This window comes from Pyxicephalus adspersus, chromosome 10 (genome assembly GCF_032062135.1).
Source record: "Pyxicephalus adspersus chromosome 10, UCB_Pads_2.0, whole genome shotgun sequence".
NCBI classification, from domain to species: Eukaryota; Metazoa; Chordata; class Amphibia; order Anura; family Pyxicephalidae; genus Pyxicephalus; species Pyxicephalus adspersus.
The window spans coordinates 49,007,662-49,024,428 of record NC_092867.1 but is presented as its reverse complement, the minus strand read 5'-3'; the positions used below and the strand labels follow the sequence as shown (position 1 = coordinate 49,024,428).

At 42.5% G+C, this 16,767-nt stretch overlaps 1 protein-coding gene across 1 annotated transcript in view; it reads right to left on the bottom strand.

The window, feature by feature from the left end:
• Window positions 1-15,532, bottom strand: part of LOC140339313 (membrane-spanning 4-domains subfamily A member 4A-like) — a 65,828-nt gene extending 50,296 nt beyond the window's left edge. The window contains exons 1-3 of the mRNA XM_072423938.1: window positions 15,377-15,532; window positions 11,159-11,355; window positions 9,791-9,901 (exon numbers count right to left, since the gene is read on the bottom strand). Of these exons, the coding sequence (XP_072280039.1) occupies window positions 9,791-9,901; window positions 11,159-11,347 (300 nt within the window). The 5' untranslated portion in view covers window positions 11,348-11,355; window positions 15,377-15,532. The remainder of the gene's footprint in view (window positions 1-9,790; window positions 9,902-11,158; window positions 11,356-15,376) is intronic.
• Between the last annotated feature and the right edge of the window lie 1,235 nt (window positions 15,533-16,767).

Below are 16,767 nucleotides of genomic sequence, written 5' to 3'. Positions count from 1 at the left end.
TCTTGCTGTAACTGAAGTTGGCACCTGCTCAGTACCCGACTGTGTATGCCAGATACTAATGCTGTCCACACTCCATCTCAGAGCCCACCGCCTCCTCCTGCTGTAAAGGATGCTGCCACCTGCCCAGTAGCAAACTCTAGATGCCAGATACTAATGCCTTCCACACTCCGTCTCAGAGCCCTCCGCCTCCTCCTCCTGCTGTAAATGAAGCTGCCGCCTGCCCAGTAGCAAACTTTATATGCCAGACACTAATGCCGTCCACGCTCCATCTCAGAGCCCACCACCTCCTTCTCCTCCTGCTGTAAATGATGCTGCCGCCTGCCCAGTAACAAACTCTAGATGCCAGATACTAAAGCCGTCCACGCACCGTCTCAGATCCCACCGCCTCCTCCTTCTGTAAATGAAGCTTCCGCCTGCCCAGTTACAAACTCTAAATACCAGATACTAATGCCCTCCACACTCCGTCTCAGAGCCCCCTGCTTCCTCTTCTTCCTCTTGCTGTAACTGATGCTGGCACCTGCCCAGTACCCGACTGTAGATGCCAGATACTAATGCCATCCACACTCCGTCTCAGAGCCCACCGCCTCCTACTACAGCTGTAAATGATGCTGCCCCCCGCCAAGTAACAAACTCTAGATGCCAGATACTAATGCCGTCCACACTCCGTCTCAGAGCGCACCGCCTCCTCCTCCTCCTCTTGCTGTAACTGATGCTGATACCTGCCCAGTACCTGACTGCAGATGCCAGATACTAATGCCATCCACACTCCGTCTCAGAGCCCACCTCCTCCTCCTGCTGTTAATGATGCTGCCGCCTGCCCAGTACCAAACTCTAGATGTCAGATACTAATGCCGTCCACACTCCATCTCAGAGCCCACCGTGTCCTCCTCCCCCTGTAAATGAAGCTGCCTCCTGCCCAGTAACAAACTTTAGATGCCAGATACTAATGCCGTCCACGCTCTTTCTCAGAGCCCACTGCCACCTCCTCCCGCTGTAAATGAAGCTGTGGCCTGCCCAGTAGCAAACTGTAGATGCCAGATACTAATGCCTTGCGGGCTCCATCTCAGAGCCCACCGTCTCCTCCTCCTCCTGCTGTAAATGATGCTGTCGCCTGCCCAGTACCCGACTGTAGATGCCAGATACTAATGCCATCCACTCTCCGTCTCAGAGCCCACCGCCTCCTCCTCCCCCTGTAAATGAAGCTGCTGCCTGGCCAGTAACAAACTCTAGATGCCAGATACTAATGAAGTCCACGCTCCGTCTCAGGGCCCACCGCCTCCTCCTCCTCCTGCTGTAAAAGAAGTTTACGCCTGCCCTAGTAACAAACTCTACATGCCAGATACTAATGCCGTCCACACACTGTCTCAGAGCCCACCGCCTCCTCCTACTCCATTTGCTTTAACTGATGCTGCCACCTTCCCAGTACCTGACTGTAGATGCCAGATAATAATGCTGTCCACGCTCCGTCTCAGAGCCCACTGCCTCCTTCTCCTCCTGCTGTAATTTAAGCTGCCGCCTGCCCAGTAACAAACTCTAGATGTCAGATACTAATGCCGTCCACACTCCATCTCAGAGCCCACCTCCTCCTCCTTCTGTAACTGATGTTGCCACCTGCCCAGTACCCGATTGTAGATGCCAGATACTAATGCCATCCACACTCCGTTTCAGAGACCACTGCCTCCTCCTTCTGCTGTAAATGATGCCGCCGTCTGCCCAGTACCAAACTCTAGATGCCAGATACTAATGCCGTCCACACTCTGTCTCAGGGCCCACCGCCTCCTCCTCCTGCTGTAAATGATGCTGCCGCCTGCCCAGTACCAAACTCTAGATGCCAGTTACTAATGCCGTCCACACTCTGTCTCAGAGCCCACCACCTCATCCTCCTGCTCTTACTGCTGCCACCTTCCCAGTACCCAGCTGTAGATGCCAGTTAACAAGGCTGTACATGCCGCATTTTACAAAGTCACAGCTAGCAGATTGGAAAAGGCAGTCCCCTACACAGCAATTTCTCCAGTAGCTACAGCTCCTACACTGTTCATATAGGTGATGGCCTCAACCACTAATGCAGCCCTTGCTTTGTCTCAGGTCCTACCGCCTCCTCCTCCCAGTACCCAAATCTAGATGCCAGTTAACAATGCCATCCACACTATTCAGGGCCCCTCCACCTACTCTTCCTGCTACTTCTGCTGCCTGCCCACTACCCAGTACCCAGCTCTAGATGCCAGACTAGACTCAAGCTCAACAGGGTTTTCTTTCCCCGCTGATTCCGCCAAGCCCTGTTCCCTTTCATGTGCTTTCACTCAATAGCAAGCCCTGGGACAGAGTGTGGAAGCCGTTAGTAACTGCCATCCAGAGCTGGGTGTAGTGCATCTTTAATGACACCCCGAAGTGTGTAATGCAAATGTGTAATCTGAAATTTGTGATTGAATGTAGAAGGCCACGTCTTCTGCTTCATCCATCGGTACCACGCTTTATCGGACTGAATTTCTGTGTATGTTACCCCGGAACTGGGAAGTGGTACAGCAGTCCTTCTGTATATGTTGGGGGGATGAGATGGGAGACACAGGTATATTTAACGGGACCCGTGAGGTCCTGGATGACCACATTGAGCCATGAAATTATTGAGCTCAGCAGACGTCCGGAGACTTCTCCACAACAAGTATGTGGCCGTCCTGGGAGACTCCATTCAAAGATCCATCAACAAGGATCTTGTGAAAATACTGCAGAATGATGAGTTTTGGACTGAGAAGCAGCTGAAAGGGAAGGGTGAGATGTCATTTGCAAACCACACATTGGGGGATCTCTGGGTGAAATGCACAATGGCATAATTTACCGCCAAGTGCGTCATTACAGAACTGACTATTACAGAACTTGTACTATTTCCTGACCCGTGTTTTTTCGTAGTACATAGAGAGCGTGCTGGCCAACTTCCAACATGGACCTCAGCCCAACGTTGTCATAATGAACTCGTGTATATAGGATGTTATCAGGTATCATGAGCAATCACTGCAAATGTACAAAACCAACCTAGACCAACTGTTTTTTCAGCTCACCGAGGTGCTGAGGCCCAAATGTCTGGTGATATGCAACATGTCCATGTCTGTTGGATTCAAAGGTGGTGAAGTGCTAGAGTGCCCAATTCCTAATGTACGCTGGGACATCATAGGGAATTTCTACAGCGCCACACTGGCAGATTTGCACCAATTGGATGTGATTGACATGCACTTCCACTTACGCTTCGAGCTGCGCTGATTAAGCCTGGGACGTGCAGCAGGAAAAGCAGGAAGCGGAGGTGGTGGGCTCTGAGACATAGGGTGGACAGCATTGGTAACTGGCATCTAGAGCTGGGTACTGGGCAGGCGGCAGCAGTAACAGCATGCCCACTTGCCAGTACCCAGCTCTAGATGCAGGACTAGACTCAATTTCAACAGGGTGTTCTTTCCCCGCTGATTCCGTCAAGTCTGTTCCGTTTCATGTGGTTTCACTACATACCGGTAGTAGGTAGGGACAGATTGGAATCTCGTTCATCCACTCATGTCTCCAATAGCTACAGCTTCTACACTGTCCATATAAGTGATGGCCACAAACTCTAATGCCATCCTTGCTCCTTTTCAGGGCCCACGCCTCCTCCTCATGCTGTAACTGATGCTGCCTGCCCAGTACCAGCTCTGGATGCCAGTTACCAATGCTGTCCATGATCCGCCTCAGTGCCCACCGCCTCCTCCTCCTTCTGCTGCCACCTGTCACTTGTAACTTATAACAGAGCTGTGTAGCTGGCTAATTTTTTGACTGAAAGACCCCCCTCAGGGACCTCTGCCTTTACTATGAAGCCTGTGTATGGCTGGTATTTCTGGACCAGAGGTACCCCCTCGTGTCCCTCTCTGCCTCTACTCGGAGACCGTATAAAATCTAGCATGTTCCCTTGACCGCCCCATAATATGGCCTTGCCAGTAACAGAAAAAAGACTTCCTTATTTTTTTTTTACTTGTACAGTGTTGAGCTGGGGGAGTCTTGACATGTCTTTTTAAATGTATTTATAGGCTGTAGAAGCTCTACATAGTCCAGAAAAACAACCCAAATTTTTCCCCAATTGACTTTAATGGAGTTCGAATTCGACGTTTTATCACCCGAATAATTACACATTATTCGACCGAATAGCGCTCGATTCGAATATTGAGCTATTCGACCAACACTACCAATGAGCTGAGAGAAAAGGAAAAAAAAAGGGGAGGTTTCAACCATCTGCCATTTTACGGAAGGACTGAGACTGTAGACAGCCAAAGGCCCTGGTGCGGGCCTTCTCTTGAGATTGGGATTTTCTAGGTGTCTCCCCTGGAAAAGAAGAAAAAGAGGGCTATGTTTGAGATGAGCCAGATTGTTGAGAGACGCCATCCGTGGGGTATAAGGCCAAGTCTATAAAACATTTCCGCAAATCAGCTGCGGTAACCACAAGGTATGGGCGATTGTGGTAGGTAAAAAGTAGTTTAAAGGGAAATCCCCAACAATAGCATACGTTGTTATCTTGTAGGACATGCAGGTAAGGTTTCATTGATATCCTCTTTTGAATGGTAGACTGAGCCAGATCTGCAAAGACTTGATAAGAAAAATCTTGGTAGCTGAGAAAATCTTTGGCACGTGCTGACTGTAGAATCAACTCCTTTGTACGATAACAATGGAATTTAATGCTGACATCTCTGGGAGGGCCCTCGGTTTGCGGGATAAAGCCCTATGAAATCTGTCCATCTCGAGACATTCATGTGAGGTTCAGTAGGGCGCCATTAGGATCTGAAATGCTTTCAGGTATACCTCTAATCCTGATGTAAGCTCTTTTTGCACGATTGTCAGCATCCTCCAATTGGTCCCTTAGGTTTGAAATTCTAATTGGGTGGCATCAAGGTCTTTTTCATGCCCTTCTAAAACAGTGGTGACATTATCGAAGCAATACTCAAGGGCTGCAGTGCGACATCCCAACTCTTTGATTTCTTTTAGCAGTGCTGAGGAAAGTTTCTTATTAAAGTTTCTAACCATAGCTATTTCATCCCTCATGATTTCTCTAATCTTGCCCAGTAAACCCTCCCCTGGTTCAGGCTCTGCAGGAGATAACACAGAGGGGAACTGCCGTTGACTTCCCTCAGACCTCGATGTGTCATCCAGAGGATCCCTGGCCCAGTCTTCATCAACAGCAAGAGCCGGTGCCGTTTTTGAAAACAAGCCCCACTGAGATCTTGGGGTTTGCTGGGACCATTTTGTGGACTTACTAGGGAGACTCATGGTATCCGGATGTTCCCCAGGAAGTCTGGTAAGTATTGCAGCGGGTAAGAAGTTGGTATAATGCATTTGCTCCCCGCAAGAGAGATCAAAGTGCCCGAGGTGCGCAGAGCTGATCCAACACACCACCATCACGGTCCGCTGCGCACATGCGACCCAACCTATTTTCAAACTGCCTTACGTCCCTAATCCCCACCCTCTCAAAAATTACATCTGGAGATAAAGTTCCCACTAGGTTCAACCACACTCTTTCTCTGGCTCTGGATAAAGATGCCCCTGCCACCTTCCGCTACTCACGTTCTGTTAACCCCCGACCCTGGCACAACAATCACACCGAACATCTGCAAAAGATTGTTCATGCAGCTGAGCGCAAGTGGAGGAAATCTGGCATTAGCACAGACGTCATGAACTACAAAGCCAGACTACAACACTTCAACACTGAACTCACTGTCACCAAGCAAAATTATTTCTCTGCTGTCATTTCCTCTCAAGCTGCCAACCGCAGCCTCTTCTCAACAATTGACTCTCTCCTAAAACCCACACCTGATTCCCCCACAACAACCTTCTCTGCTCAAGACATTGCCACCTACTTTAGAGATAAAATTGACAAAATCAGACATAATGTCTCTGCTCACCGGGCCACTCCAACCATATTCACCCCCTCCACTTGTAAATCCATCACTGGCCTCCCTCAGCCCTGTTACTGTGGATGAAGTCTCCTTTCATCTCTCATCATCTGCATCTACTACCTGTCCGTTTGACCCAATTCCCTCTACTCCGTTCCCATTCCTCCACCCTGGCCCCAGCCCTAACTGATGTTTTCAACCTCTGCCTTTCTAATGGTATTTACCCCTCCTCTTTCAAACATGCCATTATATTCCCTATCCTGAAGAAACCCCCACTAGACACCCCCCCCCCATCCTTGACCCTCTCCAGTCTGGCTTTCGAGCAGCCCATTCCACCAAAACAGCCCTTACTAAAGTGGCCAATGACCTCATTAGATCTAAGTCTCAAGGCAACTTTTCCCTGTTCCTTCTCCTTGATCTTACATCTTCTTTTGACACTGTTGATCACCCCCATCTAATTCACATCATGTGCTCCATTGGTATCAGTAACACTGCTCTCTCTTGGTTTGCTTCTGATCTGTCTGGCTGCTCCTATCAAGTTTCTTTCAATGGTAATTCCTCCTTTCCTACTCTCCTCCCTGTTGGTGTTCCCCAAGGGTCAGTCCTTGGACCAGTTCTCTTTTCTCTGTACACCTCTTCTCTCTGTAGTCTCATATCCTCCTTTGGCCTACAGTACAATCTGTATGCTGATGACACTAAAATGTATCTGTCCATCTATCCAGCTATCTCATCATGGATGTCAACATAGATAAAACAGGGCTCATCATCTTTTACTCTTCAAATTCCAAATCTCCCCCTAACATTCTCCTAACTGTTAACAACACTGTTATTCGTCCCTGTCCTCAGGCACATTGTCTTGGCGCCACCTTTGATTTTGCCCTCCCATTTACCCCACAAATTCAGAACATTTCCAGGTCCTGTCACTTTCACCTACACAATATCTACCTGTTCCCAGAGACCACCAAACTTCTTGTAGAGGCTCTTATCATCTGTCGTCTGGACTACTGTAACATCCTCCTTTCTGGTATGCCACTAACCTGACTCACTCCTTTACAATCTATTATAAATGATGCAGCTAGTCTCATCAATCCTTCCCACTGCTCTTCTTTTGAATCTTTTTGTAGTTCTCTTCATTGGCTTCCATTTCTCCTTAGAATCAAATAATTCAAGCTCCTCTGCTTTGCCTTCGAATGCCTCCACAGTTCTTGTCCCACTTACCTTTCTGACCTGGTAAAAAAATACCCTAGCTGCTCTTTTCACTTCTCCAATGACCTACTACTGACTTCCTTACTCATAACCCCAACACATGCACAGCTCCAAGACTTTTCTAGAGCTGCCCCAACTCTCTGCAATGGTCTTCCTCGTCCTATTCGGCTTACTTCTACTTTTTGCTAATTTAAAAGAGCACTCAAAACCCATTTTTTTCCAACTTGCCTTTCCATCTTCTTTTGAAACTGTCACTACTTCCCACCAGTACATACCCTCCCCCTACTGTATGTTACTTCCCCCACCTGTGTCACTGTGTGTAATTGTCTGTCATTTGCAACCTCTATTTAATGTACAGCGCTATATAAATCCTGTTTATTAATATTAATAATAATAATAATAATAATAATAATAATAATAATAATATGTAAAAAGTATTTCAAATCCATCTAAAGGTATTATCCTTAACAAATCAGCTCCTTCTTGGTCTTTGCCCACTGACACCACACAATATTATTTTTTCCCCATTGACATCACATGACCAGAGAACAATGTGGATTTTTTACCCCAGTGACATCGCACCTGTAGCACACAGATTGGTCCTTACTCAAACCCCTCACAACATCAGCTGACAGATTGATCCTTTTCTCTTCTCCAGCACACAGCTTGGTCTTTTGCCAAATGACATAACACTTCCAGCTCACATATTGGTCCTTTCCCAGTGACATCACAACTGTAACACACAGATTGGTTCTTCCCCAGTGACATCGCACCTGTAGCACACAGATTGGTCCTCACTCAAACCCCTCACAACATCAGCTGACAGATTGATCCTTTTCTCTTCTCCAGCACACAGCTTGGTCTTTTGCCAAATGACATAACACATCCAGCACACAGATTGGTCCTTTCCCAGTGACACAAATCTCCAGCACACACAATGGTCCTTTCTTAGTGATATTACACCTCCAGCTCACAGATTGGTACTTCCTCAATACCATCACATCTCCTGCTCACAGATTGATATGTTTCCTGTTTTCATTATACACCCTACTGTTCCTCTTCCAGCTCTGTCTACAGGGGTTGACATAAAGTTGTGCATTGTGCCATGTAACTAATTATAAATGGCAGTAGGTATACTATTCCTATGCACACCCATGCATACATAATAGGTCTGATTCATCAAAGCTCTCCAAGACTAGAAAAGATAGACTATCCTGAGAGAACCTGGGTGATCCAGCAAACCTGGAATGGATCTGGTCCAGGACTGAAAACATTTGCCAACTTTTAGCAAAATATTTTTTTTTTTTTTTTTTAAATCCATTCTAGGTTTGCTGGATCAGCCAGGTTCTATTATGATAGTTTTTCTTCTCCAGTCTTGGAGAGCTTTATTAAATCAGACTCAATTAGTAAAACACTCAGGACAGATATGCTTTGCAAGGTGCTGTTTCACACATGGATGCTTCCATACATTCAAATATATATACCATAATATTCCTTACATATAAGCACAGCAAACAATCAAGTAAATTAGCTAAAAATACTTTATAAAATTGGACGGAGACAAATATGCTAAAACAACAACAAGCAATAGTTGCATAAGTAATAATGCAGACACAATAAATATAATGTACACACATAAAAATTGTAAAAGATAGACATTATCCTGGCAGATGATATAGTTGCTAAAAAGTAAAAAACAAATTCCTAAGCAAACCAGAGTTTTAAAGCAAAACTGAAATTTAAAAAAAAAAACACACACTTACCTTTTCTTCTGCAGAACCCTTGATCGCTCCACTATTGGATTTGATTTGGTCCCACGCTGTCCTGGATTCTTTTTTTTTCCTGGCAGTTCCTCACCATCATCTCCTTCTTTCATCTTCCAGGTTCTGCTTATGTCACCTGATCTCGTACTGAGCAGGCACAAGATCGGGTGACTTTTCCTCCTGTAAATGTAAAAAAAAATTTTTCTTTACATTGTGCATGCCTGAGATGGGGATACGTGACGTAGAGATGCCAGGATGCTTTGGGCTTGGCTTTCATTCTTTACTGCCAGAGCGGTAAAGACAGAAAGGGAGGGGCCTCCCCTCCTTTAAAATATGTAAACAAAAAAATCACAATTTTATAGGAAGGTTATCTACCCTTTTATATAAAGTAAAATATGTGATGATAGGTACGCGTTAAGAAAAACTTTATTGTACAAATAGGAGTAAAGAAATATAAACTCCAACATTATACCCCCAATGCAAATGTTTGATATTGACAGGACAACAGATAAAAGCGTCCAGATGGCCTCGAATCAACTACAAAACTGCTTTCTGGTATGTAAGTGTACCTAGACAGGGCTGTGTTTATATCCTCATAGCTGTGTATTTGCAGAGCTCCAGCTTAAACTAAAATTTTTGACTTACATAAAAGGGTAAACAAGCCTTTATATAAGGGAAAATTACCCTCTTGCATGCACAGTGAGATCTGCACTCTTTTTTTCCCATCCACATCACCCATCTCCTGCCTGCACAATGCGAGGTCGGGTGATGTAGGAAGAAGGGCAAAGAAGATGGTGGTAACCGGCACACCGTCCACATCTGGTCGAGTGAGTTTTTTTTTTCAGTTTACTTCTGCTGTAAGAGATGATCAGACATCATCATAGATTACCAAAGCACCACTAAAGTAAAAACATTGTCAGAACTTACAAGGGCTGGTCCCCAGAAATTAATTCCACTGGTTAAGGAAATGGCAACTGTTGTGAATATTGATGCAATACCCAGAACAATCTGCAGGGAGGCAGCAACAATCAACACAATCTAAAGAAACAAAATAGAAAATGATGATGATTATGATTTTGCAAATAAAGTATGGTAAAACCCAACAATGAGCATACAGTATGTTATTTGTTTCCTTTTGGTCTGTTAAACATGTGACCCAAAAGCTAAAAAACTACAGAACAACTCTAATGTAATTGTTGGGAAAGGGAGTGGAGTTCTATCTTCCTGTTGTATTCTAGAATGGCAACACTCCTCCTCCACATGATAAATAAACAGTAAAGAAAGGAAGAAAGTGTGGGCAACAAGTGAGTTAGGATTATCAAATGAAAATAATGGAACCCCTCCTCCCTTTCTTTACATCTTACATATGTCCCTTTGGGAGCCAGTGTCCTGATGTTCTCCTCTCCCAGCCCAGAATGTGGGTAGGCCCTAAACATGATTATGTCAATGAGGAGGAAGCCACAAGATCACCATAGAGATGTGGTTTTATGGGGTTGGTGGTCTGATAGAAGGAAGCTTGTCATATATTTTCGCTGAAATTGTTCTGTGGATTTGGGCATTGCCCTATATTGAAAATTGGATAAGAAAGTAGGTAAGTATTCATTTTGATGGATTTAATGGGAGGAAGGGTGGTAAACAAAGCAAACAACAATGGCTTCCCAAAGGCTTTTTTAATGCATGATGCTCTAGGACTGGCTTTCTCGACCTTTTTACCATAGAGGAACCATTTAGGGATACGTTCTAGGTCTTAGAAACCCCCTACCATAATTATTATGTCCAAAGTTTACATTACATTGGCATGGTGGTTATTGGAGAAAATGCCCCTTACTCCACTGGCCATTGGGTAGAATGTCACCGTTTCAGGTAGCCAAAAATTATTATTATTGCTGTCTGGTTAAGCCATATTGCACATGGCTCAAGGATCCTCCACCAAACCTCTTAAGAAACCCTAGGGTTCCACAGAACTCTGGCTGAGAAACACTGCTCTAGCTAAACTGATATTGTAATGGCTTTGTGCCAATAAACAAAATTCTTTTGAGTTTCAAAAGGCTGTTAATAGATGTGAAGACATGTTATGTATGATATATTCCCATCTTCAGACTAGTTGCTAAACACGATGGTGCATTTTGCTGATAATGTGTATATAGAATAATATAAAGAAGGATAGAAAATCTCAGTATATGATAGCTAGCACCAATGTTTTCTCAATAATGTTGTCTATGATTTTATAGTACATGACCCTAAATTTCTTTTTGACATAATTCACAAGCTTGAAATAAAACTATTTACACTTACTCCCAAAAGTTTTGGTTTGCCTTTAAGGAATGTTTGTTGATAGAGCATTGAATGGTTGAATGTAGCTGTAGCCGGGTAGGATTGGGCTGATGGAATAGAAGACTCAAAGGTAGAATTTGTGTGTACACCAACTGCAGTGGCATTGCGATGCATAAATTCAGAGCTGTGTGCATTTGATGGCGTGGTCATGGTGAAACCTTCAAAGAAGGAAACATAAACAGTAACAGGGTTAAATAAAACTTAAGTTAACTATATATTGTAAAATCATTTTGACATAGAAGTAAAAATGGCAAAACATTCCTGACCTCGTCCAGTGCCGTGTTTAACCACCTGAGCGTTACACTGATGTCTAGATTTCTGTACCAAAAGCGTTACAGGTTTTCATGAAATTTTTTTTTTTTAAATTGTAGACCTGTAACTTACAGAAATATGTCCGAATAGGGGTCTAGTAGATATAATGAATATAAAAAATGTTTGAAACACACAATCATGTAAAAAAAAAAAAATTACTTAAAATTAATAAAGTTAAAGGAAAAACACAAAAATCAGCTTAAACAAGAATACATAAATAAATGAAAAATACTGAAAATGTGATAATTCGGTATACTGTATAGTAAAATATTTTTCTAAATCACCTCCCTAGTGTCCGTCACATACCTATAGACAAAACCACATAAATATATTTTCTATTATTTTGGATTGGATTGGATACAGGACTTTGTATTCAATCCAATACTGATAATGCGATAATTCGGTATAATGTACAGTAATATATTTTTCTAAAACACCTCCCTAGTGTCCGTCACATACATACATACAAATATATTTTCTATTATTTTGTATTGGACTGGATACAGGACTTTGTATTCAATCCAATACAAAATGAGAACAAAATTCAAACTCTCATTATGTATTGGATTGAATACAAATTCCTGTATCCAATCCAATTCAAAATACATACTTTGTATTTATTTTTAATTATTTTGTATTGGATTGGATACAGTAGTTTGTATTCAATCCAATACAAAATGAATGAATGAGTTTGAATTTGAATTTCCCGCACACGCGCCGACGTCATCACGCATGCACAAGAAGCCGGTCGGCTTTTTTTTTCTCCGCCGGCAGGCTTCTTGTGTTAGAAGCACCCGACGCTGAACGGAGAATGACGTGGGACGATCAGCGGGACCAGGTAAGAAGTCGGCCGGCATCTTACCGGTCCCGCTGGTATAGGAGATGGCACCCAACGCTGGAGAGGGAGATCGACGCTGGAACACGGACCCGACGCTGGAACACGGACCCGACGCTGGATGAGCACAGCGGGACCAGGTAAGTGAGATTTTATTATAGTCGGGGATTTTAATAAAGTACGGGGTTATCGATAGTTGCAAATATTTTTTGCACGAAAAAGTACGGGGTTAGCGGTTGGGAGGTTAATAACATCAACTTCTACTTCACCCCTTGTCTTTTAAAGGGTCCACTTTTTACACTGTTGACACCCTTTAGTAGTTCTTTTCCTCCATCCCATCTACAACCTTTTTTCAACTTGTTATAGCGGTTTTTGTCCTTGGGGCTATTTTTACTCTTTTCTAAAACCACTTTACGATATGTTAGATATGCAGGTGTATATCAGAAGTTAGTGCAGTGATCACATGGCAAAATATTAAAGATCAGAAATGTATGTTTTACTATTTAGACTTACAGTAGATCTAAATTCTATATAAAGAACAGTTAACTTGTCCTCAATTTTTGCCCTTTTGTGTAAACATGTAAAAATTGGGAAAAAATGTGGGTTCTTCTGTCAGAAGATCCATTATTTTTCAGCTTTCCGTATTTAGGTGACAAGGCTGCACAGGACACAGGCAACTTTGCTGCCCCTGAGTCAGAGTAGTCCTAGATGGACATATAAAAAATTAAAACCAAAACCCAGCTAACAATTATTTTTAAGTTACAGCAACAGTTTTTTCTTCTTCTGCAGAGTTAAACTTAGAAAAAATGGTGACCCAAAGCACCCATGTAGGTATAATAGCTTGCCCAATTGTTCTTTACAGTTTGGTCTGCATTTAAGATGGTAAATTGATAAAATAAATGATAAACAAAACAGAAATAAAGCAAAGTAACATAAAAAACAAACCTTTAAATAGCCATATAGAAATAAAAGTTAAACAATAACAGAATTTGTTTAATAACCAAGGAAATAAGTATATTGCTCTAACTCAAGTTACATATTAATATAATGTGAAACTTTCACCAACTAGAAAAAAGCCAATAAGCTTTTGTAATGTTGATTGAAATGTCATAAAAGGATTTGGCTGCAGTTATTAGCCTATTATCATTAACACAGCTTAGACTCTATGCAGTAAAATAAACCTGAAAGCAATTAACTCAAACGTAGGGTCTATTTATGAAGCAGTAAGTCTGGCATTCGCTGATACATTCACTAGTAGATAGTAAATTACTGCTTTTGTAACACATGGATCTTGAAAATTCTCCAACAACAAATTTTTAAGGAAATGTTAGATTCACTGGAGTAAATACAGTCACCTTGGAGAGAAACACTATTCTTTAAATATAATTTACCTATGTGCATCATTAGAAATTCAGAACTTAGTTTTACATTTCTACAAAAAAAAAAAAACAAATACTATTTTTGGTTCATTGTTTAATCTGGGTGGTCTCCTGTATCTACATGCACTCCAGGATGTTTCGTATCATATATATATATATATATATATATATATATATATATATATATATATGTTTATATTATTTTTCAATCTATGTGTTTAAATTACAATTAGCATATTTGGCTTAGATGTGAGCTCCACACCTCACTCTTCTGATTAACACTCTTTTTCCACAAAATAAGTCCTCTTTTGATTATGCCTGGAAACACATAACCTAGGTGAATTTTTATTGTGATGAACAAAATAATTATTTTAACCAGAAAAAAAAGGATTGACTTTTCTGTTTTAAAATCACTCATCACATTTGCTGTACATTTTACTAAGCGGTCATTTTTCCAGTAGGAGTCTTCTCTTTGTAATATTTGAAGAAATCCAGTTACTATTAAAAACAAAATTCAGAATCATACAACCAGCAACTTTTGGGAGTGCCAAACCAGTATGCCTGCCATCCCCCCACCAAAAATTACAAGTGCTGCACTACCCCCATTCTCCACCAATATGCAAAGCAGCACAGAGAAGTATGATATATTAAATAAACTGCCAGCCATTGGATTCCACAGCTTATTTTGCAGGGTCCTTGACCAGGTTGCTGTAGCAATTGGTCTACATTTATTGATGCAACTGTGCATTTGGGTGGGGGGGGGGGGGGGGGGGGAGAATGTTATCTTAGAAAAGGCCATGTATACAACTACAGAGGGAAATAAGTCGCCTTACAGTCCATTTAGACCTGTGCATTGCTGTACTAATGCTTTACTACAAAAACAACTCACCTAGGTGGAAGCATGCCACAGAGCACCAGCCATGTGTTGAGGAGCCCCCTTTCAAAAAAATTAAACAAAACAATCTAAATTGAATGAGCTGCCTTGATGCAGCATGTCTTATTGCACCTATATGCAAGTGTATTAATGAAACACATAGTGTAAATGGGCCCTTAAAAACACAGTACAGAATATTACTGTATATTTTTTTCACTATCATCACTCTTGTCTAGAATGTTGTCTTCTAGAAAGAGTTCTGGGACCTCTAATAATGTATAGTCCGGGGCTTTGCCAAATGATGCCTTTTTGTACCTGCATACACAAACTGTTTATGTTACGTCCCTCCTGAGCAAGCATCATATTATTAAACCATGTTCAAAAATTCAACTCATAATTTATATGACATAAGAATGTTATGATGACCATATAGACAGTGTAAAATGTCCTTAAATATAAAATCTAAATCTGTGACCTTGCTCATCTGCTGCCAAAACACTCTTTAAGTCTACAATGTTGCCTTTGATAGCTCTCCTGTCTTTCTCTCTTTCTTTCTTCTTTAAAGCCAGATGGTAAAATCGATGTCCTTTTCATTGCATTTTTTTTTTAATCTGTATTGCAATTTTTCTAATACAATTTTAATTAAAATTTTAAATGATAAAACACGAGTGGCCTCTCATGCTTAAATAATCACATTTTACAGAATGTAATGGAAGATCGATCATTAAAGGTATGAAACTTTAGCTTAATTTTAGATTCATAATCAAACAAGACCATACCTTTAGTGTTTCTGTAGGTGGCTGCTGATTCTGAAGTTCGTTCAGCTTATAAACTTTTATTCTCAGCTAAAACTATATAACTACATACTTAACTTTCATTTACTGCAGTAGGAAGAATTAGGTCTGGTTATTTCCCTTTTCAAGTGACGTGCAGGAAAGATCTGTAATGGTGAATGATTAAAGTTCAGAGGTACAAATATTTCTACTGATGATCACTACCACACCTCCTAATACATTCCTGAGCTCCATCTGTATGGTTAAAGATCACTCGTACCAATCACACCTACATTTTTAAGTAGGAGAAGGGATTGGTTGAAAAACCCTTTTAGGTTAACATTTGCTGTCTTTGTCTTGCTGGAAACATGCTCCTTCTGTCACGCTTGGGGAGACAGGGCACACCTGGGTGGGCAGAAAGATACATGGTACCAAATCACTAAACAGAAGAATCGTCAAGGAAGACCGGGGTTAAGGCAGGCAGCAAGCAAGAGGGGGCAGGTCACCAGCCAGGGGTCAAATACCAGAGATCCAGGAAAGAGACACCAGTGACACAGGGGCCACTGCGAACACAAGGAAGACAGGAGACACTGGAAGCAACCGGAGGTGCAGGAACAACCACAGACAGAAAGGAACACAGCACAAGGGAAAAGGCTGGAAACAACAGGCTGGGCAAAAGAGTGTTAATACAGGTGCTGGACAGGGGAAACACTGAATTAGGTAACTGGTGTACAGGAACTTGCTCAGAAAACTAGGAAGCTCGGCCCTAGTGGAGACATGTTGCACGAACGCTGAATGTTGTGCCTGAGCTAGCTAAATAGCCAGTGAGATGGGCAAAACTGATAAAATATGGAAAAGCAGGAATCCTCCTGTCAGTGAGCTATCCCCGGACACTACAGGTCCTCAGCCCTCATTCTGACTTGTAGTGCCCGGGGATCTCTCACTGAGAGGAGGATTATCACGGCTCCATTCATAAATGCAGCCGCGGTAATCCTCCTCTCAGAGTGAGTAATGCGGCTTGCGTTTATAAATGAACGCAGCCGTGGGAAAAATCAGAGGTTTTTTCCCATGCTGCATTTATTCATGAGCAGCCAGAATATTCCTGGATAGAGAAACAGCTGTCAGCTCCGTTCCCCTGATTGCTGTTGCAGCCCTGTAGTACCGTGTTTCCCCGATTTTAAGTCATCCCCATTAAATAAGCCACCCCCGATTTTTGAAAAAATAATTAAAATAAGACACTTACCCATGAATAAGTCATCCCCCGATATCTGATCCTGTGTGTGTCTCCTTGATGCTGGCTGCAGCGCGTGTCTCCTCCTGGCTGCAGTGCAGAGCCAAACTGAAAGTAAAAAGCCGCCACACGCGCCCCCGTGATTCTGAACCAGGAAGCACGCTGC